Source organism: Tripterygium wilfordii, chromosome 18 (genome assembly GCF_013401445.1).
Source record: "Tripterygium wilfordii isolate XIE 37 chromosome 18, ASM1340144v1, whole genome shotgun sequence".
NCBI classification, from domain to species: Eukaryota; Viridiplantae; Streptophyta; class Magnoliopsida; order Celastrales; family Celastraceae; genus Tripterygium; species Tripterygium wilfordii.
In genome coordinates, this window is record NC_052249.1 from 2570257 (window position 1) to 2594946 (window position 24690).

A 24690-nucleotide genomic window follows, 5' to 3' on the forward strand; every position below is an offset into this window, starting at 1 on the left:
GTTATTAACAATTTTGGTGAATAACATTTTTTAGTAACCGAGAATTCTTCCATTCAACATACCCACCAAACAGCTAAGCCTGCTCTAAACTCAGGCCGCCAACTCAACTTGCTCCACGCTGGTTACAAGAAAGATCGGACAGAAACCCGTGCAAGAAATAACGTCAAGACTGAGAGCATAAGAATTGAACATGCGACCTCCCTTCTTTGCAAGAAATTACCACAATGAATTTCACTATCCCAACCAAAACTTATTTGTTTTCTCATGAAATACCATGCACTAACTAAATAATTAACTTTACCATACATTTAATATAAATTACAAATACCCCAAAACATGCACGACTATCAAATTTTCTTAGCTCTTAATCTCAACTTTAATCCTACTATAACTTGTTAATCCCTTGTTATTAAGTGTACACTATTCCACGTTTTAAATTACAAAATTACTTGAAAAATTTAATGGTATTACATTTTTAAAACTACAAATTTGTTTGGATCACAACTTTTTGCCGCATACATCTGGCCCATCGCCCATACATTGACTAATATATGTGAACTTTAGTTTTAGGCGGCTTGAAGGCCACAGATCTCTACATCGGCTCGGCTTTAGGAGGAACAAGAGTACAAGACGTGGGATTGGCGGGTGCAACCGTAAAGTTTCTTTTATAATTGCTTGTAGGTAAGGGAGCTTTGTGATGATACTCTTCAACTACTCCATCCTTGCCATGCCAATGACTTTTCTGAGTTCAGTTTTAGCCTTTGCCAATTTTTCCTAGTAAATTCTCCATTGGCCATTCCAGACTTTCAGTGTGCTTGATGTTGTGTGGGGTGCCTGCAATGAAAAAGTCATGACAGAGAGATGTGAGAAGTTGTAGATTTGCTTGACTAATTATAGTTTTTGTGATACAACCTATGGAGTTGATTTTGTTTGGTATCTTATGTATTTCCTTTGAAGTTTGAATTTTAACTTCTTGTGGGTATTATCTATGATAAAAAGTAAATAATGTGGCACGTACTAGATTCACCATTATCATTCGAGTTTTTATCCAAAAAATTTAGGGTCGGTTACATGAATTTATAAGAAAATCAACGGGAATCTACTACGTGTATTTGTTTCCACTATTTATTTTCATCTATGATCATAATTTCATCAACTCCTATTGAATATTATATCTTTTATAACTATTTCTAGTCATTTCTTAGGGTATTCTTTTTCGCTTCATACTCTCTCATATAAGGTTGTAAAATATTATCGATATAGCCAAACCGATTGACAATCGAAGTGATCGATTATTTTTTAAAAAAATTACGTATTTCTTTGAAATAACCATTGATAACTGATTGCCCCTACTCTCATATATAAAATTTCTCAATTTTTTGCATCGCGACACCAATATCTTTATGTTATACATGCTCAAACCATCCTAAACAGTTTTCTAGCAACTTATTTTCAATTAGTGTTACTCCAATATTAAATCTAATATCTTATTTCTTGTATTATATTTTGTCGTGTAGCTACACACCCAATGAAGTTTCTTCATGTAGCCACACATCCAATGAAACATTCACATTTTTGCTATATGTTTTTTTTTTTTTGATATATTGTATCTCAATAGCCCAACACTCAAAACCATATATTATTATGGGAGGTATAGGTGACCTATTGAATGTTCTCTTTAACCTTAAATGAATAGATGGCATAAAAAATCGAATGCATTCCTCTATTTCATCCACATTTTTTTTTATCTATTAGCTACATCTTCACATACAACAGTGCTATATAGCCCAACTTTTGATAGCTTAAGATAGTCAAAGTCTCTTAAACGAAATTTTAAAACGTTTCAACTCTCAAAATACATATTAGATTTTTTAAAAAAATTTACATATTCAGAATCAGCGCATGAAACTCTTTCTAACAAGATTCATTGTCGATGAGTTTTATTGGGTGGATCTTAATTCCACTGTTTTTTTCAATGGAATTTCAAAAACAATGGATTCAGAACTAAAATAATGAATTCTAGAATGTGTTTTAAAAAAATGGAATTTATATTAAAATAATAAATTTTGGATAATCATTTCTAGGATAAAAGAGTGGAATAAACATGTTGGGTTCCCTTGGACTACGTGTCATTTTCGTTTCACAAATGTCTCTGTCATCTTGGAAAATCGAGTCAATTGACATTAAATTTAAATAATTATAAAATGCAGTGACAAAGCCCCATTGTACTAGACAGCTGTGACAAAGCTCCATTTTACATCAATAAAATGTCAATTAAGAAATAAGAATTTTTATTAAATTGCAACTTAGCTACTCTGTTTACGCTTGCTTTCCGGAAACATTGTGAGGATGAGGGTGGTCAAGATCCTAAAAAATTTGTGCTCAAACTCTCCAACTAAATTCTTCATAAATTTCTCAAAGAAAAAGTCAGCATACAAACACAAATATAAATTAAAACTTAAAACTCTCCCATCACCAAAACAAAACTTAAATAAAACTCTCAAATCAGTTTTTGTTTACATTAGACGGTGCGTTTGGTATGTCGAAGTTCGACCCCTTCGCGCACCTAAACATCAAGCTCAACGAGGACGGCACATTGTCTCGACTCGCCAAATTCCCAAACAAAGACGCCAACCCCGAACCCGCACCAGGTGACCCAATTGCCACCAAAGACTGCACCATAAACAACACATTCCTCCGCATCTTTATACCTACTGTCGTCCTCCGCTCTAATTCCACCACCACCACACGCCTCCCAATCGTTTTCTACTTACATGGATCTTCTTGGATTCTCTTCGACGCCGCCAATGTCGCAGCCTATGTGACGTGTACCCGCCACGCCTGTGAAATTCCTGCAATAATCATTGTCCCGAATTGTCGCCTTGCGCCAGAGCATAGGATCCCGACGCAGTACGATGACGCGGTGGAGGCGGTTCTGTGGGTGAAACAACAGGCATTGGATCCCAATGGAGAGAGATGGTTGAAAGAGTATGGAGATTTTTCTAGATGTTACCTTCACGGATCTGGCAGTGGAGGGAACATTGTGTTTAACGTCGCGTTGAGGGTTAATGACATGGATTTGAAGCCGTTGAAGATTGTTGGCCTTATAATGAACCAACCATTGTTTGGCGGGAAACAGAGGACGAAATCGGAGTTGAAATTCGCGACGGATCAGATGATGCCGTTGCCGGTGCTGGACTTGATTTGGGAGTTGGCGTTGCCGAAAGGAGCGGATCGGGACAGTCCATATTGTAATCCTACGGTGGATGGGCCGCACAAGAGTAAGCTCAGGTTGTTACAGAGGTGTTTGGTGATTGGATTTAGTAAGGACCCGTTGATCGATCGGCAGCAGAGTTTTGTGGAAATGTTGATGATGAGTGGAGTGAAAGTGGATGCTCAATTCGATGATATGGGGTTTCATAGGATTGAACTTGTGGACAAACGATGGGCTGCTGCTCTATTACAAATGGTGAAAGAATTTATTCTTAATTAAATCCGTCACTACTTTTGATTTTGTTTCTTGTTTGGAGTTGGGTGATGAATAAAATATTGTAAACACGTAGCAATAGCTCAAGTCATTATATCTCTAAGTTTAAGGCGGATGTTGGGAGTTCGAATCAGTTATGAGTATTTTCATTGTTCTATGGACATGCTCATACACCACTCGGTCAAAAAAAAGAATAAAATTATTGGTCTATGCATAACTATTTTTGTATGAGTAGGTTTTTTGTGTTCAAATGTAACCTTTGTTTTTGCTGAAACTGCTTGCCTACTCATGTATACTGCCAATACAATTCATTGCTGTGATAACCCTGTTTGGATTTCGATCCAACACAGTCAGGATGGTATAATTTATGTATAAGAGTTCCTAGGAATTACTTTCATATGATAATTAAAAGATAACAAATTTATTGGATAATATGATGATTTTTTTACCACGAGAAAGAATCAACGAATCAAATGTCCAAGGTGATCATGTTCTCTAGTTTGTATAGCTAGAGAAATCTTGATCGCTTGCATTCATTTGGGAGGCCTTCAGAGAATCATTTGAAGTCGTTGTAGTAGTCGAATATCATGTATTTATGTTGCATCCATTGGCTCTTGTTTCGGTCCTTGGAATCAAGCCCCTGTTCCTGCCATGTACTGTCTTGCAAGCATATGAGGATTTGGAGTCACAAGAAGAACCCGATTGTGACCAAAAAAAACATTGGCCCTGAAAATTTTTGTAGGAAGCAGTGAAACGTGCATTGGTCCAGTCTGTCTTCCCTAGGCCCCTTTGGTTGCCCATTCATCTGCATTCCAAAGACTTGAGTAAAGCTTCATGGGCTGGTTGCTCGAGAATGGAACTCTAATCGATTCCATGTTATTGAACACTCTTATCGGAATGTTGTCCGCCAAGAAACTGTCATGAAATACGAATTGCGAATTTGTTATAAAATCATTGTAAGAAAGTTGAGTTTCAGAGGGAATGTAGTGTTAGACTATTACATGATCCTATGAGAAGGGCATTGCTGGGGGATCATCATCGGAATCTACAACAACCATTTGCATGCATAAAGTCTGAGCAGGAGGAGGGCTGCTAGTTCTTGGATGTCTTATTCAGTGTTGAACTTGTTGTTATGAGGCTATTGGCATTAGTAGAGATTATTTTGGATGTCTTTTTTTTATTATTCTGATATGATTTTTGTACAACTATCTAGTTGTTCTTACATGCTAAAGTGACTTTATTTAGAGTTTTTTCTCATTTGAACGATGGAAGTGATACTCCTTTCTAATGGTTGAGGGACGAAATTGAGAAGAAAAATAGTATAGGAACAAAAATGAAACTATGTATAATTTATGGACGAAAAATTATATTTATCCGAAATTTAATAAATTACATTCCGATATATTGCATTTTGTGTCAATTTAAACTTAATAAATCCGATTAGCTACAAGTCTTTCGACAGAAGGACCTTTCAGTGGTTACCAACTCCCAGTTTCTCATTGCGGCTAATAAACGCCTTCGAAAACCCACTGTCATGGACGGCGGTGGAACTGACAAGGCTCCGCCGCCGGGGACCTCTGACGGTGGCGAATTCCTCCTTTCTTTACTCCACAAGCAACAACACCAACCCCAAACACCACCACAGCAATCATCTGCCCCTCCATTACCCTCTGTAGCTACGCCTTTCACCACTCTATTACCTCATCATCATCATCGTCAGCAGCAGCAACAGCAACAGCAATCCGTTGTACTTGATCCTGCTGTTGCGGCCGTTGGCCCCACCATCCCGTTCCTTCCCTCTTGGCCATCCGATGGTCGCGATCTTCCCCATTCTCCATGGCCTCACAATTTTTCACCTCCTTTTTCTCCAAATTTTCTAGGGTTTCCCCAATCCCCTTTGCCTGGAAATAATTTTCCTGGAAGTCAAGAAGTCAATGATTTGCAAAGATTAGGGCTTTTGGGAAACAGTACGATTCATAGTTATTCTCAGCATAAGCAACCCGAGCATGAACAACAACAGAAGCTACTGCAACTGCCAGAGCAGAAGCCTGTGTTTCCCTCTCGTGTGCAAACCGATGGAAGTGAACGGAACGGAAATTCTGTCCATGACTCCAAGTTTAGAAGCTATGGTGGTGATAGTGGATCGGATAGGAATAGGAATAGACAATTCAACTCACGAACAAATTCTAGTTCCACTCATAATACAAATGCCATGAGACATGGCAATCTTGATTTGCCTTACCAGCGGAAAGAAGGCGATTGGGCGAGACAGCAGCACGGTGGTGGAAATTATAGGTCAATGCCTCCACCAGGGTTTTCAAGCAAGCCCAGAGGTGAAGGGAATCGGGAATCTGGGAGTGGAACAAGAGAATTTAAGCACAATATGAGCAAGGAAAAGGACAACTATGGTGAATTGAGCAACAGAAGAGCTTATGCTAGTAAAATTCTGAGCAATGTGTCGCATGAAGTGGGTCTAATTGGCCAGCTTAATCTCCCTGGCCCTCCTGCTGGAAGAACATTTCATAAAGAGGTTGTTGAAGATGGGAACCGAGGTAGCAACACTAGGGATGATGGTGACCATGAATTGGATGATTTAAGTGAGCAGCTTGTTGATTCTTTATTGGTTGAGGATGTATCAAACGACAAGATTGGAAAGAAGCAACATCGCAACTCACGCGAGAAGGTTTACATTTTATGCCTTCCACTCTTATGTCATGATTGGGTCCAGTTTTTTTTGTTTCCTTACATATAAATTTGTTCGTACATGACCAGGGTGGCAAAATATGAATTGAATTTGACTACAAGGTTTTAAAAGATCCGATGATGTTCAATTGTTTGCAATAGAGTATTTGCTTTTAAGGTTTCGCTTATCTTCAATGACTTAAATGCTCTCCACTTCTTCCATAAGTTAGGAACATTCTTTTTGCTGAAATTATTATCAGTATTTGCTACTAGGTCACTCATAGCATTACAATTTTCTTCCTGGATATGTGCTCAAAGATATGTTATCATGGCAAGCACTACTAAAAGCTAGTTATAACTTGTGATTTTTACTATTAGGATTCCAGATCAGATACCCGTGGAAAATATATTCTTAGCCAAAGAATGAGAATACTTCGAAGGCAGATGGTTTGTCGCAGAGATATTGACGGGTTAAATGCTCATTTTCTTTTAATTTACAAGTCTCTGATACCACCCGAGGAAGAAAAGGCAAAGCAGAAGCAACTGTTAACGTTGTTAGAGAAATTAGTTTATAAAGAATGGCCTCAAGCTCAATTGTACCTATATGGATCATGTGCCAACTCATTTGGGGTGTTGAAAAGTGATATTGATGTTTGCCTTGCAATGGAAGATGCAGATACTATCAAGTCTGAGGTCCTGCTAAAATTGGCTGATATCTTACAATCAGATAATCTCCAGAACGTGCAGGTAAATCTTACAGTGTTTTTTTTGTTTCCAACTCTGGCTAATCTTATAGCAACTTTGGATTGTATTTGTTTGTTTTTGACATCTCTGTAGGTCTCACCCTTATCTTGCTTCCTCTCAACCTTCTAAACCTCACCACTCATTCTGATCATCCAGGACATCATTCTCATTGACACCGTATGGTCAAGGCTGGAATTGCATCCTTCATGGGCTCTGTTATGGAGCATTTCACATCATTTATATCATATTCTAACCCTCCCCTCACGTGTGGGCTAGACAATCCGACAGCCCAATAAGTGCACAACAAAAGAGGCCCAACACTTGGGCTACTTTCACAAAGGCCCACTCTTGGGGCAACAACAAATGGTGCTCTAAATTGCAGAAGCTAAGGTTTGAACCCAAGGCTTCTGACTCTGATAGCATGTTAAGATAAGTTACTTTGCCATTCAACCCAATAAGTTAACTTGTTGGGTTGGGGTGTTTCACTTTCACATCATTTATACATATGCTGACAGGCTCAATCTTCTTTCGCCTCACAATGGCCCGTGACCCCTCTGTCCAAGAATCACCTCCGCCACACTCTCCCTCATAAGTGGCCCAATTGTCTATTATCTGTCTCTTTGATCCGATCAGCCCAATTGTTCATGCTAATTCGCTTCTCGTAGTCTTTTGTTTGGCAAACTTTGTAGCGAACCAGATCTGTATGTGTGTCCTCGAAGTGATGAACCAATCTGGTAAATTGGTTTCCTGTTGATTCTGATTAGGAGATATTTTTGTCAACTTCAGGAAAATGACAGTTTACTCCATGACAAATCACTCTTGTAAAAATTCTGGGAAAAGGAGGGAGATGTGTAAATGAGGAGATGATGTGTGCTGATCAGTTTTTTCTTAAGCTGATGAGATGGTTTAATTTATGATAAATTAACGTTAAAAGGGTGTTATGTTTATCCCCGTCGCACATTATTTGTAAAGCTAAAAATGAATATTAAATGCCATGTGAACACTTGCTGCCACATAGGATTTTCCGGTGCTAGAGTGACCAAGGGTGAGAAAATTAAAACTTTTGGTGACTAGGTAGAGAAATTTTTGAATATAGTTGACAGGGTTAATAGTTGAACATAGTTGACAGTTTACTCCCATCAAAAGAAGCTAATTGTCTGATTTTTAAAGCAACTAAAGGGAAATTAAACTATTAAAGTGCAAGTAAAGGGGGAACGTTGGTGTAGTTGTGGAGTTGCTTCTCTGCAAACTCTGTCACAGATTCAAACCATGGAAATGACCTCTCTGTACTGCGAGGATAAGGGTGTGTCGATCTTTCCTTTTTTATTATCCTCTTCCTCTTTGAGAGCCTTGTGTACAAGGCGTTGTTTTTGTTGCTTGCTTTTAACTGCCATTCCATTTTTTTGCCACAATCAGGATCATGTTCCTTCCTGTTTGTTGATTTCAGGTCATCACCTGATTTGAGGCATCTTGTGGATTTGCTTTATCTGTTGGTGTACTTTTTGTCATGTATCTCTTGATATGGTTCTTTATATTTTTGGAATTGAATTTTCTTTCTCAGGAAGTCAATATCTCAGGGTTTCTAAATTACTTATTCATTTTTCTCAAGACCTTATATTTTATTTTGTTTTATAATTTTCTTACAGGCATTGACACGTGCTAGGGTGCCCATAGTGAAGCTTATGGATCCAGAAACTGGAATATCCTGCGACATCTGTGTAAACAATGTTTTGGCTGTCGTGAATACTAAGCTTCTTCGCGATTACGCAAGCATTGATGATAGATTACGGCAGTTGGCTTACATCGTTAAACATTGGGCCAAGTCAAGAGGTGTTAATGAAACTTACCAAGGAACCCTCTCTAGCTATGCGTGAGTGACCGCCCTCAGGTTTTTTATGTCTCCCAATATTATGTGGGGATAAATTAGAGAAGATACCACTTTTGGCCATATATCTATTATTATCCTCGTTATTTGAATATGATGACGAAGAAAAAGAAACTAAAAAAGAAAGCAGTGTACGTAAGACAACAAGAGTAGGAGCTGCACTCCCATAGGAAAGGAAGAAAAACTGAAACATAATGGCTAGGATCTTCATGTGACTTACATTTCGTTCAAAATCAGACTGATGAGTATTTCTATTATGAAAATTCCTTGAGACTCTTATTTGCCGTGATTGAATTTGTGGTTTCATTTTTTTTCTTTCCAGGTATGTTTTGATGTGCATACATTTCTTACAGCTGCGTAGACCTGCGGTCCTCCCATGCTTACAGGTATATATTTCTGTTTTTCTTCCAACTTTGAAGCTATGTGGTCTGCATAGGCACTGGCGTACTTTGGAAATCCGTCCTGTATGTGTCACTACCATGTCCCATTAACTGAGTAGTTGCTGATAGAAATAGTGGCTGCAACTTATCACAGTTTACAAAAGGCATGGAAGGAATGCTTCTAAGGCCCAAACTTTGATTTGGCATATGTTAGATGGTGTGGAAAATATCTGGCAGCTTGCATAATTTAGTTTGGGCCTTGTCAATTTATTATATGTTATTTTTTTAGTAGATGGGTTTTATTATATGTGGTTCAGTGGTAGAGTTTCAAGGGTGTAACCTAGAGGTAATGGGTTCAATTTCTGGATACATTCTCTATCCACATATTATGTAGGGGTAAAGTCTGCGTATATCCTGCATGTCTCCGACACGCCCACTACTGGAGCCTTGTGCACGACTACTGGAGCCTTGCGCACGAGAGTTGTTTACCTTTACATGTGAACATGAGGCCTAGTGGTGACATTCTGCATGTCCCCGATCTCGCCCATTGTGGGAGACTTGTGCACGAAAGTTGTTTTGTTTATGGGTTTTAATATGGTTTATTATGTTTTTTTGGGTTAATTTGCATCCAAACCCTATTAGGCATATAAGCCTATATAAATAAGGATGGAACATTTTATTGATTAATGATGAATAATACAAAATAACTAATTGCAGAAAATTTCATGGTTTGCGTGATGCAACCAAACCCGAGGAGCCCTACGTTTGAACTTAGGTTTGCCTCTTCTAAGATCTGGTTCTCAACCCTCAATAATCTCTTAAAAGCTGAATATACTGTTCACGCATGTAGTGTCTATGCAATTACTGTTCATTCGTACTTGTCCTTATCAATTGCCCTCTGAGGTATGGTTATTGAAAATAAATTTTCGCATTTTGTGAACTTATGCTCTTCTTGGCCGTCTATGTGATTTTTAAGTTGTACAAGTTCGTAATCTCTTATGTGCTTAAGTATTAGGCCCTTGTTGACCATGTAAATGTATATTTTTTTTAAAACATGAATAGATAGATGATGTGGGGGTTAATCGTTTTAAATTAGCAGATAACCATACCTTAATTTCTTGTAGATGAATTCCTTTTTATTGGTCAAAATGCTGTTTCTTGTACATGTCTTTCTTGGAAGATTCAAGTTGAATGTTAACAGTACATTTTACTGTTTCATTCCTCAGATTGTTTTTTTTATGCAGGAAATGGAGGCAACATATTCCGTGACTGTAGATGACATTGAGTGTACTTTCTTTGATCAAGTTGAAAAACTTAGCGGCTTTGGATCCCGCAACAAGGAAACTATAGCTCAACTGGTGTGGGCGTTCTTCAATTATTGGGCATATCATCATGACTATGCAAATACTGTTATATCTGTTCGCCAAGGTAGTGTAATAAGGTGGGTTACATTATTTCACATGATTGATACTTTTTTATGCTCATTGACTCATTGTGCAATACTAGTATTTTATGCAAGTTACTTATTACAAGGAAAAAAATTGCAATACTTTTTGGATGCATTAAGACTACGATCTATTTCTAGACATTACAAATTTGGGTTTACACCAAAACTTGCTGTATTTGATAGTGGAAGATATATACAAACGCTGTTGACGGTAATATTTCACACTTTTAAGGTGCACAAATTTCTTTTCCTATTATCAAGGACTCAGATATTAGCTCATTACTTTTTGTATGAGAATGAACCATGCTGTGTCAAACCAAGTTCTATTTGGCCCTGCTTAGCTGTGCAAAGTGCAAACAGGGTTTTTAAGGCTGGCTTAGCTCAGATCGAGCTAAGCTCATGATCTGCTCGGCGAGCTGTAGTCAAACCCCCGGACGAGTGAAACTTGGATTGGACCCTTGTTGGGAGGCCCACACCATTGCCATTCATTGTCCATATTGAGCATTAATAATATAAACACCGAACTCTTGCTGAGAATATATGAACGAATACTTATTTTGATGGAGAAAGGACTTGGACCACATTGGTTTGCTTCGATGTTAGGTAGCTAACAGGAGTCCTATACCACAATTTGCCTTGTGTTGGATAATTTTAGGGATTTGTACGGATTAAAGATTTTATTATTTTATCCAACATTTGTTACTCCATTTAGATTTTTATTTAGGATTTGACTGGAGGCTGAATATATTTCTTTTGACATGGCACATTTGATTAAAACCCAGTAACACCCTTTTGCAGTTGACTGACTGTTCTTACATATTTTTATTGGTACAGCAAGCATGAGAAAGACTGGACAAGAAGGATTGGGAATGATCGGCACTTGATATGTATAGAAGATCCCTTTGAAATATCTCATGACCTTGGCCGAGTCGTTGATAAGTACAGCATAAGAATTCTGAGGGAGGAATTTGAACGTGCTGCCGAAATTATGCAGTATGATCCAAATCCTTGTGAAAAACTGTTTGAGCCATATGTTCCTTGCTGAATCTTTTTCAGTCATAGATGGTACTTAATTATGGCTAACTTATGGTCAATTGTAAAGTCTCTTGTTGTTTATCTTCTTCCCTTTCCTGGTCCTGATGCTCCCATTTGTATTTTGGGTTTAGGGTTGTCACTCTCCAATTGTAAGAATAACTGGTTTGTGGAAGATGGTGCAAGGAATTTCCATGGTATAATTATTAAACTGAATTATTAAACCGCTTAAGATTAGGATGTCGTAGCCAGCAGAAGCTCTTATTTTGTCGACACAATTTTGTGACTTAGGATCTCTGTTTGCATCCATGATAAACTCGTTTCGATCAAGTCTGCTTCATGGCCAAGGAAAAAAAGTCACCTTTTTAGGGTTGATGTAAAAGGAAAGGTAAATAATTTTCGTATACAAGGCTGTTAAACGCTTAGAAAGAAGAACGATTGTCAGATTGAATCATGGCCCATACCTACATTCCACGCACCTCTGATGGCCAGTGCTCGGGAAGATGACCAAATCGCAAATCATGGACACTGAAATTCAACTTGATCATCGCAAATCCCAACAGCTCCCGCAAGTACTAGTGCTCAAACCCCCACCAGTCCTCACTGTTATCGGTGAACATTCTTTTTCCTCTCCCAAATTCAACTTTTTGAAAGCCTGGGAGTCTCCGCTCCCTCTGCACCAATTCCTCTCCACTTATGCTCACTCCGTCCAAGCCATCCTCTGCTCCGGTTACTCCCCGGTCAACGAGGAGCTCATCCGCCAGCTGCCGTCCTTGCGCCTCGTCGTTACTGCCAGTGCTGGAATTAACCACATCGACCTGTCGGCATGCTGGCGGCACGGAATAGCCGTTACTAATGCTGGCTCTGTGTTCTCCGATGATGGTGCAGATGCAGCGATTGGGTTGTTGATTGCCGTTCTTAGGAAAATATCCGCTGCTGATCGGTATGTGAGAAGAGGGCTCTGGGCTAAAGAGGGAGATTTCCGTCTCGGTTCCAAGGTCATGATCTTAATTTGATTACTCTCTCTCGATCTCAGTTCATTTTAGCATGAATGAATTTATAGAGTACAAATAAAATATATTGAAATGCTAATAAAGACGAAACAGGACTACTGTTTGATGCTGTTCATCAATTGGGAAAACTAGGGCAATTTTAACCAATAAAATTTCTGCTACTAATTTGTTTGTAGAATCTGATAATTGGTTTTTCTCAGTTGGGAGGCAAGCGAGTTGGGATTGTTGGATTGGGAGGTATTGGCTCTGAAGTTGCTAAAAGGATTGAGGCATTTGGTTGCTCTATCTCGTACAACTCCAGGAAGCAGAAGGCATCTGTGTCCTACCCCTTCTTTTCTGATGTCTGTGAACTAGCAGCTAACAGTGACATACTCATCATTTGTTGTGGATTAACTGAACAAACTCACCACCTAATCAATAGACAGGTATTGTTGGCATTGGGGAAGGACGGTGTTGTTATCAACGTAGGACGTGGGGCTATTATCGATGAGAAAGAGTTGGTTCAATGTTTGGTGCAAGGGGAGATTGGAGGTGTTGGCTTGGATGTATTTGAGAATGAGCCTGATGTTCCGAAAGAGCTACTTGAATTGGACAATGTCGTACTCTCGCCACATCGAGCTGTCTTTACACCTGAATCTTTCATGGACTTGTGTAGACTTGTGGTGGGTAACTTGGAAGCATTCTTCTCAAATAAACCTTTGCTTTCTCCAGTCATGGCTGAATGAATCGATCAATATGCAGGTTAGTCTCTCCATTTCTCGAACCATGTTGAATAGTGTATGCTCTTTAGGGCGTCTCCTTTTCTTTTAAATAAAATTTAGATGCTCTCTAGGTGAGCATGGATTTCTTAGTTGGTTGTCATTGATGCAAGATGTCAGTCAGAGTAGTAGAAAACTTTCCTCGTGACTCTGACTACTAATGGCTAATTGTGTATGCAGTATAAACTTTACCTTGTTAAATTTGTCAAACCAAAGAGCTTGGGAGAACTGAATCTCTGACCAAGGAGTTCCATATATTATTAAAAACGTACATAAAAGGGTTTTGCCCATCTTGCTTGTTGATAATCTGAAAAACAGTGTTCCCAAAAAAACTTACTTCCCCTATCTTTCTTTTGACAGCAGCCTTTACATAGTTTTTCAGGCATTCTAGCCTTAACATTAGTAGAAGATATTAGAACTTAATTCTGTAATTTACTAATTTTTCTGGTATACAACATAAACAGTAGATACATTTTTGAGTTCGTCCACAAAACACAAAATGATTCAATCTATTTTGGCATCTGTTATTGCGTCGGCAGTGTTATTGCTTGGTTTAGGTGCATGGCACACTTCCGCAAATTTTTATGTGTTAGTGCATATATAGAGGACAAGAATATAATAACTACAACCATATTACAATTAAAACTTGTTACAATGAAAAGAAGACCCTAGCTGGATTGAGATACGAGTATCTCGTTCTCTTCTAGGAGATTTGAGTCTTCTATAGTTCTTATTTCTCTTTAGAACCAGTGCAATAGGATTCTCTTGCCTCGTTCCCTCTTGGATACAATAACTTGACTCGGTTGTATGGTTAACTCCCGATGTCCCACAAATACACCATCTCTACCCAAAGTATGTGTAATAAGACTGTTTGAGAGAGAGAAGGGATACTCGCTAAGGTAGAAGTGTGTGTTTTGCCTAGTAAGAGAGGGTGTTTATAGGTGGGCTAGTGTCCTGGTTCAATGGACGTGGACTAAATGGGCTTGTGCGGTTACAGCGTAACAGATTATAACGTTTGTAATGGCCCAACATAAATCATGACGTTAATGGCCTGGTAATGGTCATAACGGGGCTTCACCATTAACCCACACAATTAGGTGTAACATACAATCCAAATTCACTTTGTCATCCAATGGGTCTGGTCCAAATCGGAAACTCATATCTTCCCTACTCTCCTCACTTTCTTGCGTCCATCGGTTGGATCCATATCTAAACCCATCACAACAACCTGATGAGTGGTTCCTCCTTATTCACTGATGTGCATATTCTCTCCTATTTAAAGTGTGAATTTAAGTCTCCCGTGGAATTTGAGAAAAGACACTTAATAATTTTTTTGACATTCTTAATAGCTTAATTAAGGTTACAAATCGACTACATAATTGCATTAACAAATATATATTATTTCAGTTTAATTTAAAATACACCAACATTATGTACTCCATTCCTGTATGCCACTTTGTTATTATGAACTTTAAGGTGTTTCTAATTCTAGATTTGAGATGCATGATTGTAATGACAGAAGAGATCGAAGCATTGGCATCGTATTAGGTAACTTGATCACGGGAGAAGACAGCTATTACTTATGCTCCTTTAAACTCTTCTTGGAAGAGGCTGAATCTACCATTTTCTGTCACAGGACTAGTCAATACCTTTCACCCATTCATGTCTTGGCTAAGAGCGGATGGTTAGGAGTGAAGTTGTTATGGCTGTGGGGTGTTATTTAGTCTTAGTGGCTGGTGCTGCATGAGAGTCTTTTAACAAATTCTTTATTATACCTACTCAAATACAATTTATTATTTTTGACAATTTACAACATCTCTATTAAACAACAACTGCATTTGTATGTCTATCATAAATCTCAACAACATTAAATAATACTTGTTTACATTGAAAATCATTAAAATGTTTGTGCCCATAATTTTTTGCCTTTTTGGTGGGAGGAGCGAGAAGAGATGAGAGTTCATAGAATAATATTATATTATATTTTACGATCAAAGATTGCAATAGTGAATCTCTATTTTACAAATTCATAAGAGATTCTGATGTAGCATTCTTTTTGCTCGAATCTTTTCTTTTGGATCTCTATTTTAGCTACTTGCATAAGTTTACAGACTGATGCAAGTGCTCTAAGTGTGGTGTGTTTTGTTTTGATGTTTCTATCTTGTTATCTTGTTTGGCTCACACACCACAACAATAACTACTGCAATTAGCATTGAAATTCATGGCCCCCAATTTCCTGTTTTTCTGATGTGCAAGATAAGGCCCATGTGTAATTTGTCTGGATCGCAAATAGAGGACAGCCCATGTATGGCTTGAGTTGAAATCTTGACAGTCTCCCCTAAATTGGGCTTGTCGGCCCAATTGTTTCTTTATCCACTATGAAGGCCCACAAACGTGAATTCTGAAGACACAACCGATATTTGCACACGAGTTTTTGATTTTAATACACACATGTACTTTTTAAAAATATTTTAATTTATCAAATTATTCTTAAATGAAATTACTATAAAACCCATTTATCATTTGCACCCATATTTTTTACTCAATTCTACAATCAAATTAAATTTAACTTTCTAACTCTAATTTTTTAATTAAATTTTTATACAAAGGATGCCTCCTATCTCCTCTTTATTTTCCATCTTCTCTCAATATCGGATATTCTTCCTTGATTAGTAAAGAGGAATTGATTTTGAAATTAATATTAAAAATCTTTTAGTTGAGATATGTATGGATGGGGAAGGGTAGTTGAGATATGATTGATGAGTGTTATTTCCTCTTGCGTAAGAATTGGCAGGTTCGAGTTTGCCACATATATAGAGAGCGGAATTATTGTGCGGTTTTTTTGCGACCAGGGCTCTTGATTATGATCAAGGAGTTCGTGTTATTCGGGTTCCTCCTAACGATATGGTGGAGTTGATCAGGGATGATATCATTGGGGTCTCTTGGCCTAGATGGGTCTTGAGAGTAGTTTTGTGTTTGTTTTTTGTGGGTCTTCCCCCTCCTAGGCATCAAAAAAAAAAGTTATATAATTAATATGTATGAAAGAATGAACGGGTTTTTTAGAAAATTTTATGTGTGTCAAAAAACAATTTGGAGTTTATTAAGTAATTGTGTGCATTGAGTAGAAACTCGTGTGTAAATATCGGTTCCCATACTCATTTTCTAACTAGACAATATCATTTTAGACTACTCGAATTTCCTGCTGATAAATTTTTGTCTTGATGTTGTTATCGATTCGTTTTTTTTTTTAAAGAACGTCATAGACCAAATTGTATTCATTTACCTAATAACTTAGTCAAGATAATTTGAGATCCATAGACACTCGAGCCACTACAAAAATGAATTACATTTGGGAACTTCAAACGCAAACTCGACTACACCAATGAGACACCAGATTTCAAACGATACCGAGATATACATCGGAGTACGTTTCATAGGGATCTTGATTTGGATTGCTCTTGTTGCTTATGTGGATTGGAGATGAAAATGACATTGCATCTATTTCGAGATTAATGTGCGGCTCTAATTAATTATTATTATGGAATCATTGTCGGTTTGCTAATGTTGAGATTTCCTTGCCTTCAGTCACTGTTCAATCATGACTTAATCACGCGCATATTGGTTCTTCTTTCCATCAAATGATCTGACCATGTTCTTTGCACTCCTTATCACATTTTGGAATGGTCGGCTAGATATGGAATTATAGTACTAATGTTGAGATGCTCCTTGGATTCCCCTATAAATCATTCATACATTGTCCAAGCATATCCAAGAGTTTTCTTATTAACTACTAGCGTATGACATTTGATTCATAATTGTATGAGGTGAGAAGGAGATGAGTGTGAGGTGAGTGCGAGATTTTTTCGGTTCAATAAAGAACCCCAACACTAACTCAACTTATGTTTCTCTAATTGTGCACATGAAACTATTCATGATTATATTTTTTCTGGTAATCGAGAATTTTTTTGATTCAATAAAGATCCAAAACAAGAACTTATGCATCTCCAATTGTGCACATGAAACTATTAATGATTATACTTTTTTTGGTAAACGAGATTTTTTCAGTTCAATATGTCCATTGAATAACTGGGTCAGCTCTAACCTTGGGTAGACCGAATCCTACAAAGAAGGGTAAGATCGGGCCAAAATCCATGCAGAGAGAACTATATCGAAACCCACAAAGGAGAGTTAACTCCACAATGTCTCCCATGAGTCTGTGGCCAATACAAAGAAATAACGTCGAAACTATCGGGTGTGAGAGTTAACCTTACGACCTCTCACAATGGAGAATGAGTTTTGATATATAAAAGACTCTTTTACACTTGTTATGAACTATTGGGCGTGAAAGCATGAGATGAGTGCGAGGTGAGTGTGACAGTATTGATAGTAAAATTTTCATATTCTTTTTTTTTTCCTTTTTAGAAAATAAAATAATATTTTATAATAAGTATAAATGAGTCTTTTACATATCAAAACTCATTCTTCTTTGTGGAGAATAGCCATTCTCGCCATTTTCCGTGAGCTTGGTCATTCTCCACAAAGGAGAATAGAATGTGAAATGAGTTTGGGATTCCATCCTCCAAAACTTAACCAAACAAGATAATATACTAATCACACTCTCAAAACACTAATCAAATTCTCCGTAAATATTTTGAGTTGCTTTAAATGTTATATATAAACATTATACTATTCCTCCAATATTTTATTTAAGGCGTCTAATGCCCCCAATAACTATCCAACCTAATATTCAAATCTCAAGACCTCAATATTTTATTTAAGCCGCAGTAATTGCATAGTGACTCAAATAATTGTCAAACTTAAACACAAATATTAGGCCCCCAATAATTGCATAGTGACTCAATAATTGTCCAGTCTAAAACTCAAATCTCAATAGCAAGTAGCAACGTGCCAAAAATAATCATGTCTCTATTCAACAACGTTCTAAAAATACTTTTAAAAAAACCCACAATAAGACGAAAAGAACAATTATAGGATGCCCCTAGTGGTACATTCTTTATATATAAATGGTTGGAATTTCTGAATCCGTCACTGACTCGGCCAATGGTAGGATGGAATGTAACCCGCCCTTGAGTTTTCTTGTAAGGGCACCCATTAAGCGACATAGGGATCGAGCTAGCCGTATGGGACAGACATGAAATGCGAAGAGACAACTTGGGTGGTACGTTTCTATTTTGATTAAAGAAGGTGATGCATGCTATCTTTCCTTGGAGATATGGGAGTTGTTGCATCCTTTTCAACATATATTAGTATCTTCTTGGTTGCCTTAATTAATAGTTCCTTTTTTGTAAGGTAGCCCAACGTTTTTAGGGTTCCAAGATGAATGAATGATGGCCAGCTTGGCCTCCCCCACTCATACAACACAACAATTTTCACTTTGGTAGGAGTAGGACATGCATGATATTTATATCATCGTACAATGTCATTCCTCCTTAAATCAAGAGATTCGAATTCATTCAAACAGAAGAAGGTACAGATCCAGAAGTAGGAACCTAAGTTAAGAGGCTAAAATAGCAATTATTTTAATTTTAAATAACAAAATACCACACTAGGTAACAATTTTTAAAATTAACCTTTTTGTCTATAGATAAATAAAAATAAAAAATTTGACTAATAATCGAAGTCTTCTAAAGTAGTCATCAAGTGAATTTTTTTTATTTGTAAATTTTTTTCAATTTTTTGATTTGGGAAGTTTGTTATGTGGGTTGAGAAAATATATTAAAAATATTATTAGTCAGAAGGTTGTAAAATTTTTTCAAATTTTCGATTTGGGAAGTTTGCTGTGTGGGTTGAAAAAAAATTAAAAATATTATTCGTTAAAATTGAACTTGGGCACTGAAGTTAGAAATTGTAAATCTTAACCACTAAAGCAACACAATTTTTGTTAGTTCTTAATTTCTTATCATTGTGCCGCTCGACTGAATCGTAAAACTGGTTATATCCAATGTTTTGAAAATCAAATTTTGAATTGTGTTGGTTAGGTCATCGGCAACCGGTTTGACCGGCCAATTGGTTTGATTTAATTAATTTTAATTTTTGAAAATTCATGATAAGTTATAAAAACATCTGTAAATTATTAGAAAAATTAGAAACATACTATAAACTAAAATATATCTAAATACAATAATAAACATAATAATAACACTCTCAATTTCAAATTAAACACAATATTATCAAACTCAATCTCAAATTAACAAATATCTTTACAAGAAAGTCCAACATAACCATATAAATTATAAAGTCTAAGTCCAACATAATCATTTAAATCTCAATTAGGTTCAACTTTTACTCTCATATTTTATTTTTATTTTTTACTGAAAATTTCTCAAATTTGAATATTTTCAAACCAGACAGTCGGTATTCGTATCAAGAACCAATCGGTTTAACCGGTATTTGACCAAACTGATATTTGATTGATGTTTTATTAAATCGTCCCGATGACCCTTCTAATCTTCTATTGAACTGATTGAACTGGCCGATCCAACCGATATTTTAAAACACTGGCTACATCGCATATCAATCAACTAACCGGTGTGATTTTTAAACATTGAACAAGACGCCAAATAGAAAGGAACAAGAGCCAAATAAAAAAAAAACAGGGCCCACATCAATAACCAAGAATCTCAGGAGGGAGAAAATACAGAAACACATATTACTATATTTAGGACTAATCAATCGTTGTTTCTTTCCCTCCTTGTATGACTGAAAACGCACGAGGCAATAATAACGACTAGTTCTTTGATCTAGATCGATCACGTAATTTTGGAATTATTTAATTACCATTTATTTACAGGTCACTATCACATCCTAACCATAATAGACTTACTTTCATTTGATGATTGAAGTGGGCATTTAGGTCTTTTCAGTTTGCTAAAATATCTGCAACAGTTGCCTTTTCTTCTCTGCTTCCCTCACTCTGTACCATGATAGTAAAAAAAAATCCAATACAAGTGAGAAGTGGCCAATTTTTTTTTTTTTTTTGTTTGAATGAGCCAAAGATGAAGAAAACAGAAATGGGGGATCCTCCTGCGGGGTTGTTGGGATGTCTTGTGGCTTGATGTTAAGGTAAATATGGCTCAGAATATGTTAGTCTTATTCAATCTTATCAAATGTTTTTTTTTTCTGTGGTTGTGGAGCTATTCGACATTCAATCTTCCATCCTTTCTTTTGACTCACTTTCTCTTTATGTATATATATATATATATATGGAAAATGATAATGAGTGTCCTTGAAACACTAGATAAAAATGAAAAATGTGTATCGAAATCTGAAAAAGATATGTATTTTAAATTTTAAAAATTAGTTAAGAGAGCGTTCATCACACATGACATACTGTAATATATTAATGTAATAAATTCTTAACAAGTGCCCTTAAGCAAGGGCGGACACAAGATCTGATGGGCAAAACCAAGTGGGGGTCCGAGGGTAGAACCCTCAAAATTTTTTTTGAATTTTTTTTATTAATTCTGCGTTCAAAAGTACGAAAATTAGTATTATAAAAAACAACTTATAAAGTGGGGATAGGTAATAATTGGAAGTTAATTTATAAATGTTCTCACGATCGGTGATTAACCATAAATTCACAAAGAGAGGAGAGAGCATACTTTAGGACGCGATAGCAACTAGCATGTCATCATCCAAAAAATTAGCAAGTAGCAAGCCCTAGCTCACTCCTCATGTTTGTTTCCTAGGTTGTCCAGAACTTAGGAAAGAAAGACGAGAGGTGAAGCGGACTGGCTATGCTACATGCTAGGGTGGGCAAAAGCTGGGCTCAACCAAATGACTACAAGCCTACAATGGGCCAAATGGTTTATCAGGGTGGGAAAGAATTAGGCTACGCAGTGGACAAAAAGCTTTACTGAAGGTTTAAAAAAAAAATTGTTCAATTTTGGACAAAATTTTTTTTCCAGGGTGACTGGCTTTTAAGTCCGCTGCTGCCTTAGGGCACCGATTATCAATACCGTTGATTTAGAATATGTGAGACCCAAAGTAGTAGGCTCATTTGTCATTCAACTCACTCATTCATACATATATATATAGGAGAATTTATGTATACAGAATCCTCCATTTATAGTTTAAATTAAACATGACCAGATGCCTTCTTCTTGGCCTCCAATAGTGCGCAACACTCGGACAAACCCTGCAGCTAACCACTTCAACATATTCAGGCTATTCTCTGCCCTACAATTTATAATCCCCATACACGTACGTACATACAGTCAAACTACTATATATATATATATACATATATTCTCCTCTTTATGTTAATGCCTATTGTTTAATTAATCAGACAGACAGACAGACATAAATTTATATTACTTCTGAAAAAAATTCTAACATAGTTTCCACGACCACTTCTTCGATCTCCATATCAATGGTGGTGGTTTCTACTACTTCTTCGCCGCCCATGGATAAAGAACTTGCGTTAATCTTATACCAACAATCAAATCTACCTCCATTATCTGTTCTTCAATACCAAACTAATATTCCTCCACAGTTCATATGGCCGGACCACGAAAAACCCTGCTTGAATCCCCCGGAACTAGCAATACCCTCCGTGGACATGGGAAACTTCCTCGCCGGGGGCTCCCTCGCGGTATCCAAAGCGTGTGAGGTGATCGATAAGGCGTGCAGGAGAAACGGGTTCTTTCAAGTTGTGAATCATGGAGTTGATGCCAAACTCGTGGCGAAAGCACATGAGTACATGGACTTGTTCTTTGGCATGGAACTTGCTGAGAAGCAAAGAGCTCAGAGGAAGCTGGGAGAGCATTGCGGATATTGGAGTAGCTTCACTGGCCGGTTCACATCCAAGCTTCCATGGAAGGAAACACTTTCTCTCCGATATGTTGATGATAAGCGCTTCTCAAATGGTGTGGAAGAGTATTTCTTGAATGTCTTGGGCGAAGATTTCAGACCGTTTGGGTAAGAATATTTTGAAATGCACGTTTTCTTAAACGTTCCACGCTAGCACTCTCACTCACTGTTAGTCTTACTTTATGTTTTGGTAACCGATAACGATACCATATAAAATTTTCCTTTAGATATCTCATATGTACCTAAACTCGGGCTGTCATGCCACATCATTATCATTTACTAATACAATGTTTGAATACTTGAATTGTACAGGAAAGTATACCAGGAATACTGCGAAGCCATGAATGCTCTTGCACTTCAAATCATGGAGCTTTTGGGGGTGAGTCTAGGAGTTGGAAGATTATTTTTCAGAGATTTCTATGAAGGTAATGATTCAATAATGAGGTTGAGTTACTACCCTCCTTGTCAAAGGCCAGACTTGGCTCTTGGGACTGGTCCTCATTGTGACCCAACATCCTTTACAATCCTTCATCAAGACCAAGTTGGTGGCCTCCAAGTGCTTGTTGATGAGAAATGGTACTCGATAGCTCCCAATCCACATGCTTTTGTGGTCAACATCGGTGACACATTCATGGTAAATTATGGTTACTTACAATTACCAACTTTATAATTCTATTATAGCTAGCTAGCTATTAAATAATATGATGATTTTGGAACTTGAAAACTCTTTTTTGATAACCGAGAACAACTCAAGGTGCATATCCTTTGAACAAATCACTAAGCCTAAACTTGGGTTGGGCTAGGTACGCGCAAACCCGCCCGAGAGGTTAATTGGGCCGAGACCCAGTGCAAACCACTTAGAAATAGTTGCATTAGCCTAGAATTGAACTCCCGATCTTGGGCGAGATTCTTTACGCCCTAAGTCCGGAGAGATATAAAACCAGTTAGGATGTCGCCAAGTAGTTTTGCAGCTTAAAACATTGCTTATACGAGATATATTTAACTCTCTCTACAAGTACATTTGAGTGAATTGTTTTCTTATGTTAAATCCAGGCACTTACAAATGGAGTTTACAAGAGTTGCTTGCACCAAGCGGTTGTAAACAATAGATCAGCAAGGAAATCTCTAGCTTTCTTTCTATGCCCCAATATGGAGAAGGTGGTGACACCACCAACCAGTTTGGTGAGTGACAAAAATCCTAGGCTATATCCGGACTTCACTTGGGCAAATCTTCTGGAATTTACGCAAAAAGTACAGCGAGCAGAAATGAAAACCCTAGAAGCCTTCTCGAGCTGGCTTCAACACAAAAATTAATTCTTGATTAATTACCAAGACACATATATAGCATACAAGAGAGAAAGAACCCCGTTCCAACTTGTTGGACTTGGCGAGCTTCCCGGAGAGTGTCCATGCGCACCTCTGTGTAGGCTTAAGAATGCTTATAATCGAGCTCGACGACATAAACTAAAGACGGCCCAATCCCAGATGTACCGTGCAGGACAAGTTTCAGAGTTCATGAACGTCAACGCCGAAAGTCTAGGAGATTAATGTTTATTAGAATTAGGACAGCAGTTACTTGTTAGGCTTGCAATTAATTACTTGCTAGGAGTATGTTTAGTTTTCCTATTTATTAGTAGCCACCAAAGTATTGGGCTAAATTATAGGACTAGTATTCACAATAATTATAGGAGTAGGTTTTGTAGTGTGCGGCTATATATAGCCAGCTTAGTCGTGTAGTATCTTTCATCAATTAAATCAATATCAAAATTGAGATTCGTCTCAACTCTTCTTTGTCTCTACGCAAGTTTAGGCAAGGGAAATCTTAGGGGCTTTTCTAGGTTTTATCATTGATACTTTCATTGAGAATCGCAGATGCCCGCGGACAGGCTCGTGGGATGATACTATCGTTGGTAAGCCTATCCCAGAGCCCATCCCTTGTCGAGTTGGGTTAGTAGACAGTGGGCCATGTCTATTGTGGATGGGTTGGAAAAGAGAAAAATGCCTTAAAAAAAAGAAAAAAGAAAGGTCGTTCAAGTAACTAGGAAAGCTCTAATCCACTGAATTGGTAAGGTTATGTGGTTCTGACTCACAAGTATGGGGTTGTAAGTGGGCCGACGGTCTAAATGGTACAGCTCGGGCCATGCACGAGGACGTGCATGCTCACAGGGGGGAAAATTGATGAGAATCCCACATAAGAAGATGGTGGGTTTGGATTCTAGCTTATAAGGGAGGGCAAACCTCCTATTGTCAACATGCGTTTTCAATAGAGAATTAGATCCAAACTTGTGATGATAGACTTGAGCCCTATCCCGTGTGGCAGGTATTCATCAACATGTCTGCACAGCTTATGGGCTAAAATAGATGTTTGAAACATACATGTTCCCAAAAGCTTAAGCCATTAGTTCTAAACCTATCCAAGTATATTAATCA

The 24690-nt window shown here is 37.5% G+C and overlaps 4 protein-coding genes across 7 annotated transcripts; all 4 read left to right on the forward strand.

Moving 5' to 3' along the window:
* Window positions 1-2344: 2344 nt before the first annotated feature.
* LOC119984611 (probable carboxylesterase 9) lies at window positions 2345-3706 on the forward strand. The gene has a single exon (XM_038828641.1). The coding sequence runs from the start codon at window positions 2540-2542 to the stop codon at window positions 3491-3493; it is 954 nt and encodes a 317-aa protein (XP_038684569.1). The 5' UTR covers window positions 2345-2539; the 3' UTR covers window positions 3494-3706.
* Window positions 3707-4928: 1222 nt separating this feature from the next.
* Window positions 4929-11881, forward strand: LOC119984007 (UTP:RNA uridylyltransferase 1). Of its 2 annotated transcripts, XM_038827750.1 has the most exons (7): window positions 4929-5948; window positions 6009-6170; window positions 6548-6916; window positions 8560-8783; window positions 9121-9184; window positions 10423-10619; window positions 11460-11881. In XM_038827750.1, exons 1-7 carry the CDS (start codon window positions 5022-5024, stop codon window positions 11668-11670), a joined length of 2154 nt encoding a protein of 717 aa, XP_038683678.1. In that variant the 5' UTR covers window positions 4929-5021; the 3' UTR covers window positions 11671-11881. The 2 variants fall into 2 exon arrangements, with proteins under 2 accessions (XP_038683678.1, XP_038683677.1); XM_038827749.1 differs by having other exon boundaries at window positions 4929-6170.
* A 110-nt stretch (window positions 11882-11991) lies between these two features.
* LOC119984008 (glyoxylate/hydroxypyruvate reductase HPR3-like) lies at window positions 11992-15284 on the forward strand. 3 transcript variants are annotated; one of them, XM_038827753.1, is made up of 3 exons: window positions 11992-12655; window positions 12871-13411; window positions 14948-15284. In XM_038827753.1, the coding sequence occupies exons 1-2, from the start codon at window positions 12161-12163 to the stop codon at window positions 13393-13395; spliced, it is 1020 nt and encodes a 339-aa protein (XP_038683681.1). In that variant the 5' UTR covers window positions 11992-12160; the 3' UTR covers window positions 13396-13411; window positions 14948-15284. The 3 variants fall into 3 exon arrangements, with proteins under 3 accessions (XP_038683681.1, XP_038683680.1, XP_038683679.1); XM_038827752.1 differs by having other exon boundaries at window positions 15065-15281; XM_038827751.1 differs by lacking the exon at window positions 14948-15284 and having other exon boundaries at window positions 11995-12655; window positions 12871-13576.
* Window positions 15285-21853: 6569 nt separating this feature from the next.
* Window positions 21854-23574, forward strand: LOC119983378 (gibberellin 20 oxidase 1-like). Its single transcript, XM_038827063.1, has 3 exons — window positions 21854-22368; window positions 22573-22894; window positions 23314-23574. The coding sequence occupies exons 1-3, from the start codon at window positions 21854-21856 to the stop codon at window positions 23572-23574; spliced, it is 1098 nt and encodes a 365-aa protein (XP_038682991.1).
* The last annotated feature ends 1116 nt before the right edge of the window (window positions 23575-24690 follow it).

Excerpts from the sequence above, each read along its gene's own strand:
- LOC119984611 (XM_038828641.1), top strand. The coding sequence starts at position 2,540 with ATGTCGAAGTTCGACCCCTTCGCGCACCTAAACATCAAGCTCAACGAG.
- LOC119984007 (XM_038827749.1), top strand. The coding sequence starts at position 5,022 with ATGGACGGCGGTGGAACTGACAAGGCTCCGCCGCCGGGGACCTCTGAC. Across the intron at positions 6,917-8,559 it reads ATAATCTCCAGAACGTGCAG|GCATTGACACGTGCTAGGGT; the intron begins GTAAATCTTACA and ends ATTTTCTTACAG. Across the intron at positions 10,620-11,459 it reads CGCCAAGGTAGTGTAATAAG|CAAGCATGAGAAAGACTGGA; the intron begins GTGGGTTACATT and ends TTATTGGTACAG.
- LOC119984008 (XM_038827753.1), top strand. The coding sequence starts at position 12,161 with ATGACCAAATCGCAAATCATGGACACTGAAATTCAACTTGATCATCGC. Across the intron at positions 12,656-12,870 it reads ATTTCCGTCTCGGTTCCAAG|TTGGGAGGCAAGCGAGTTGG; the intron begins GTCATGATCTTA and ends GGTTTTTCTCAG.
- LOC119983378 (XM_038827063.1), top strand. The coding sequence starts at position 21,854 with ATGGATAAAGAACTTGCGTTAATCTTATACCAACAATCAAATCTACCT. Across the intron at positions 22,369-22,572 it reads GAAGATTTCAGACCGTTTGG|GAAAGTATACCAGGAATACT; the intron begins GTAAGAATATTT and ends TGAATTGTACAG. Across the intron at positions 22,895-23,313 it reads ACATCGGTGACACATTCATG|GCACTTACAAATGGAGTTTA; the intron begins GTAAATTATGGT and ends TGTTAAATCCAG.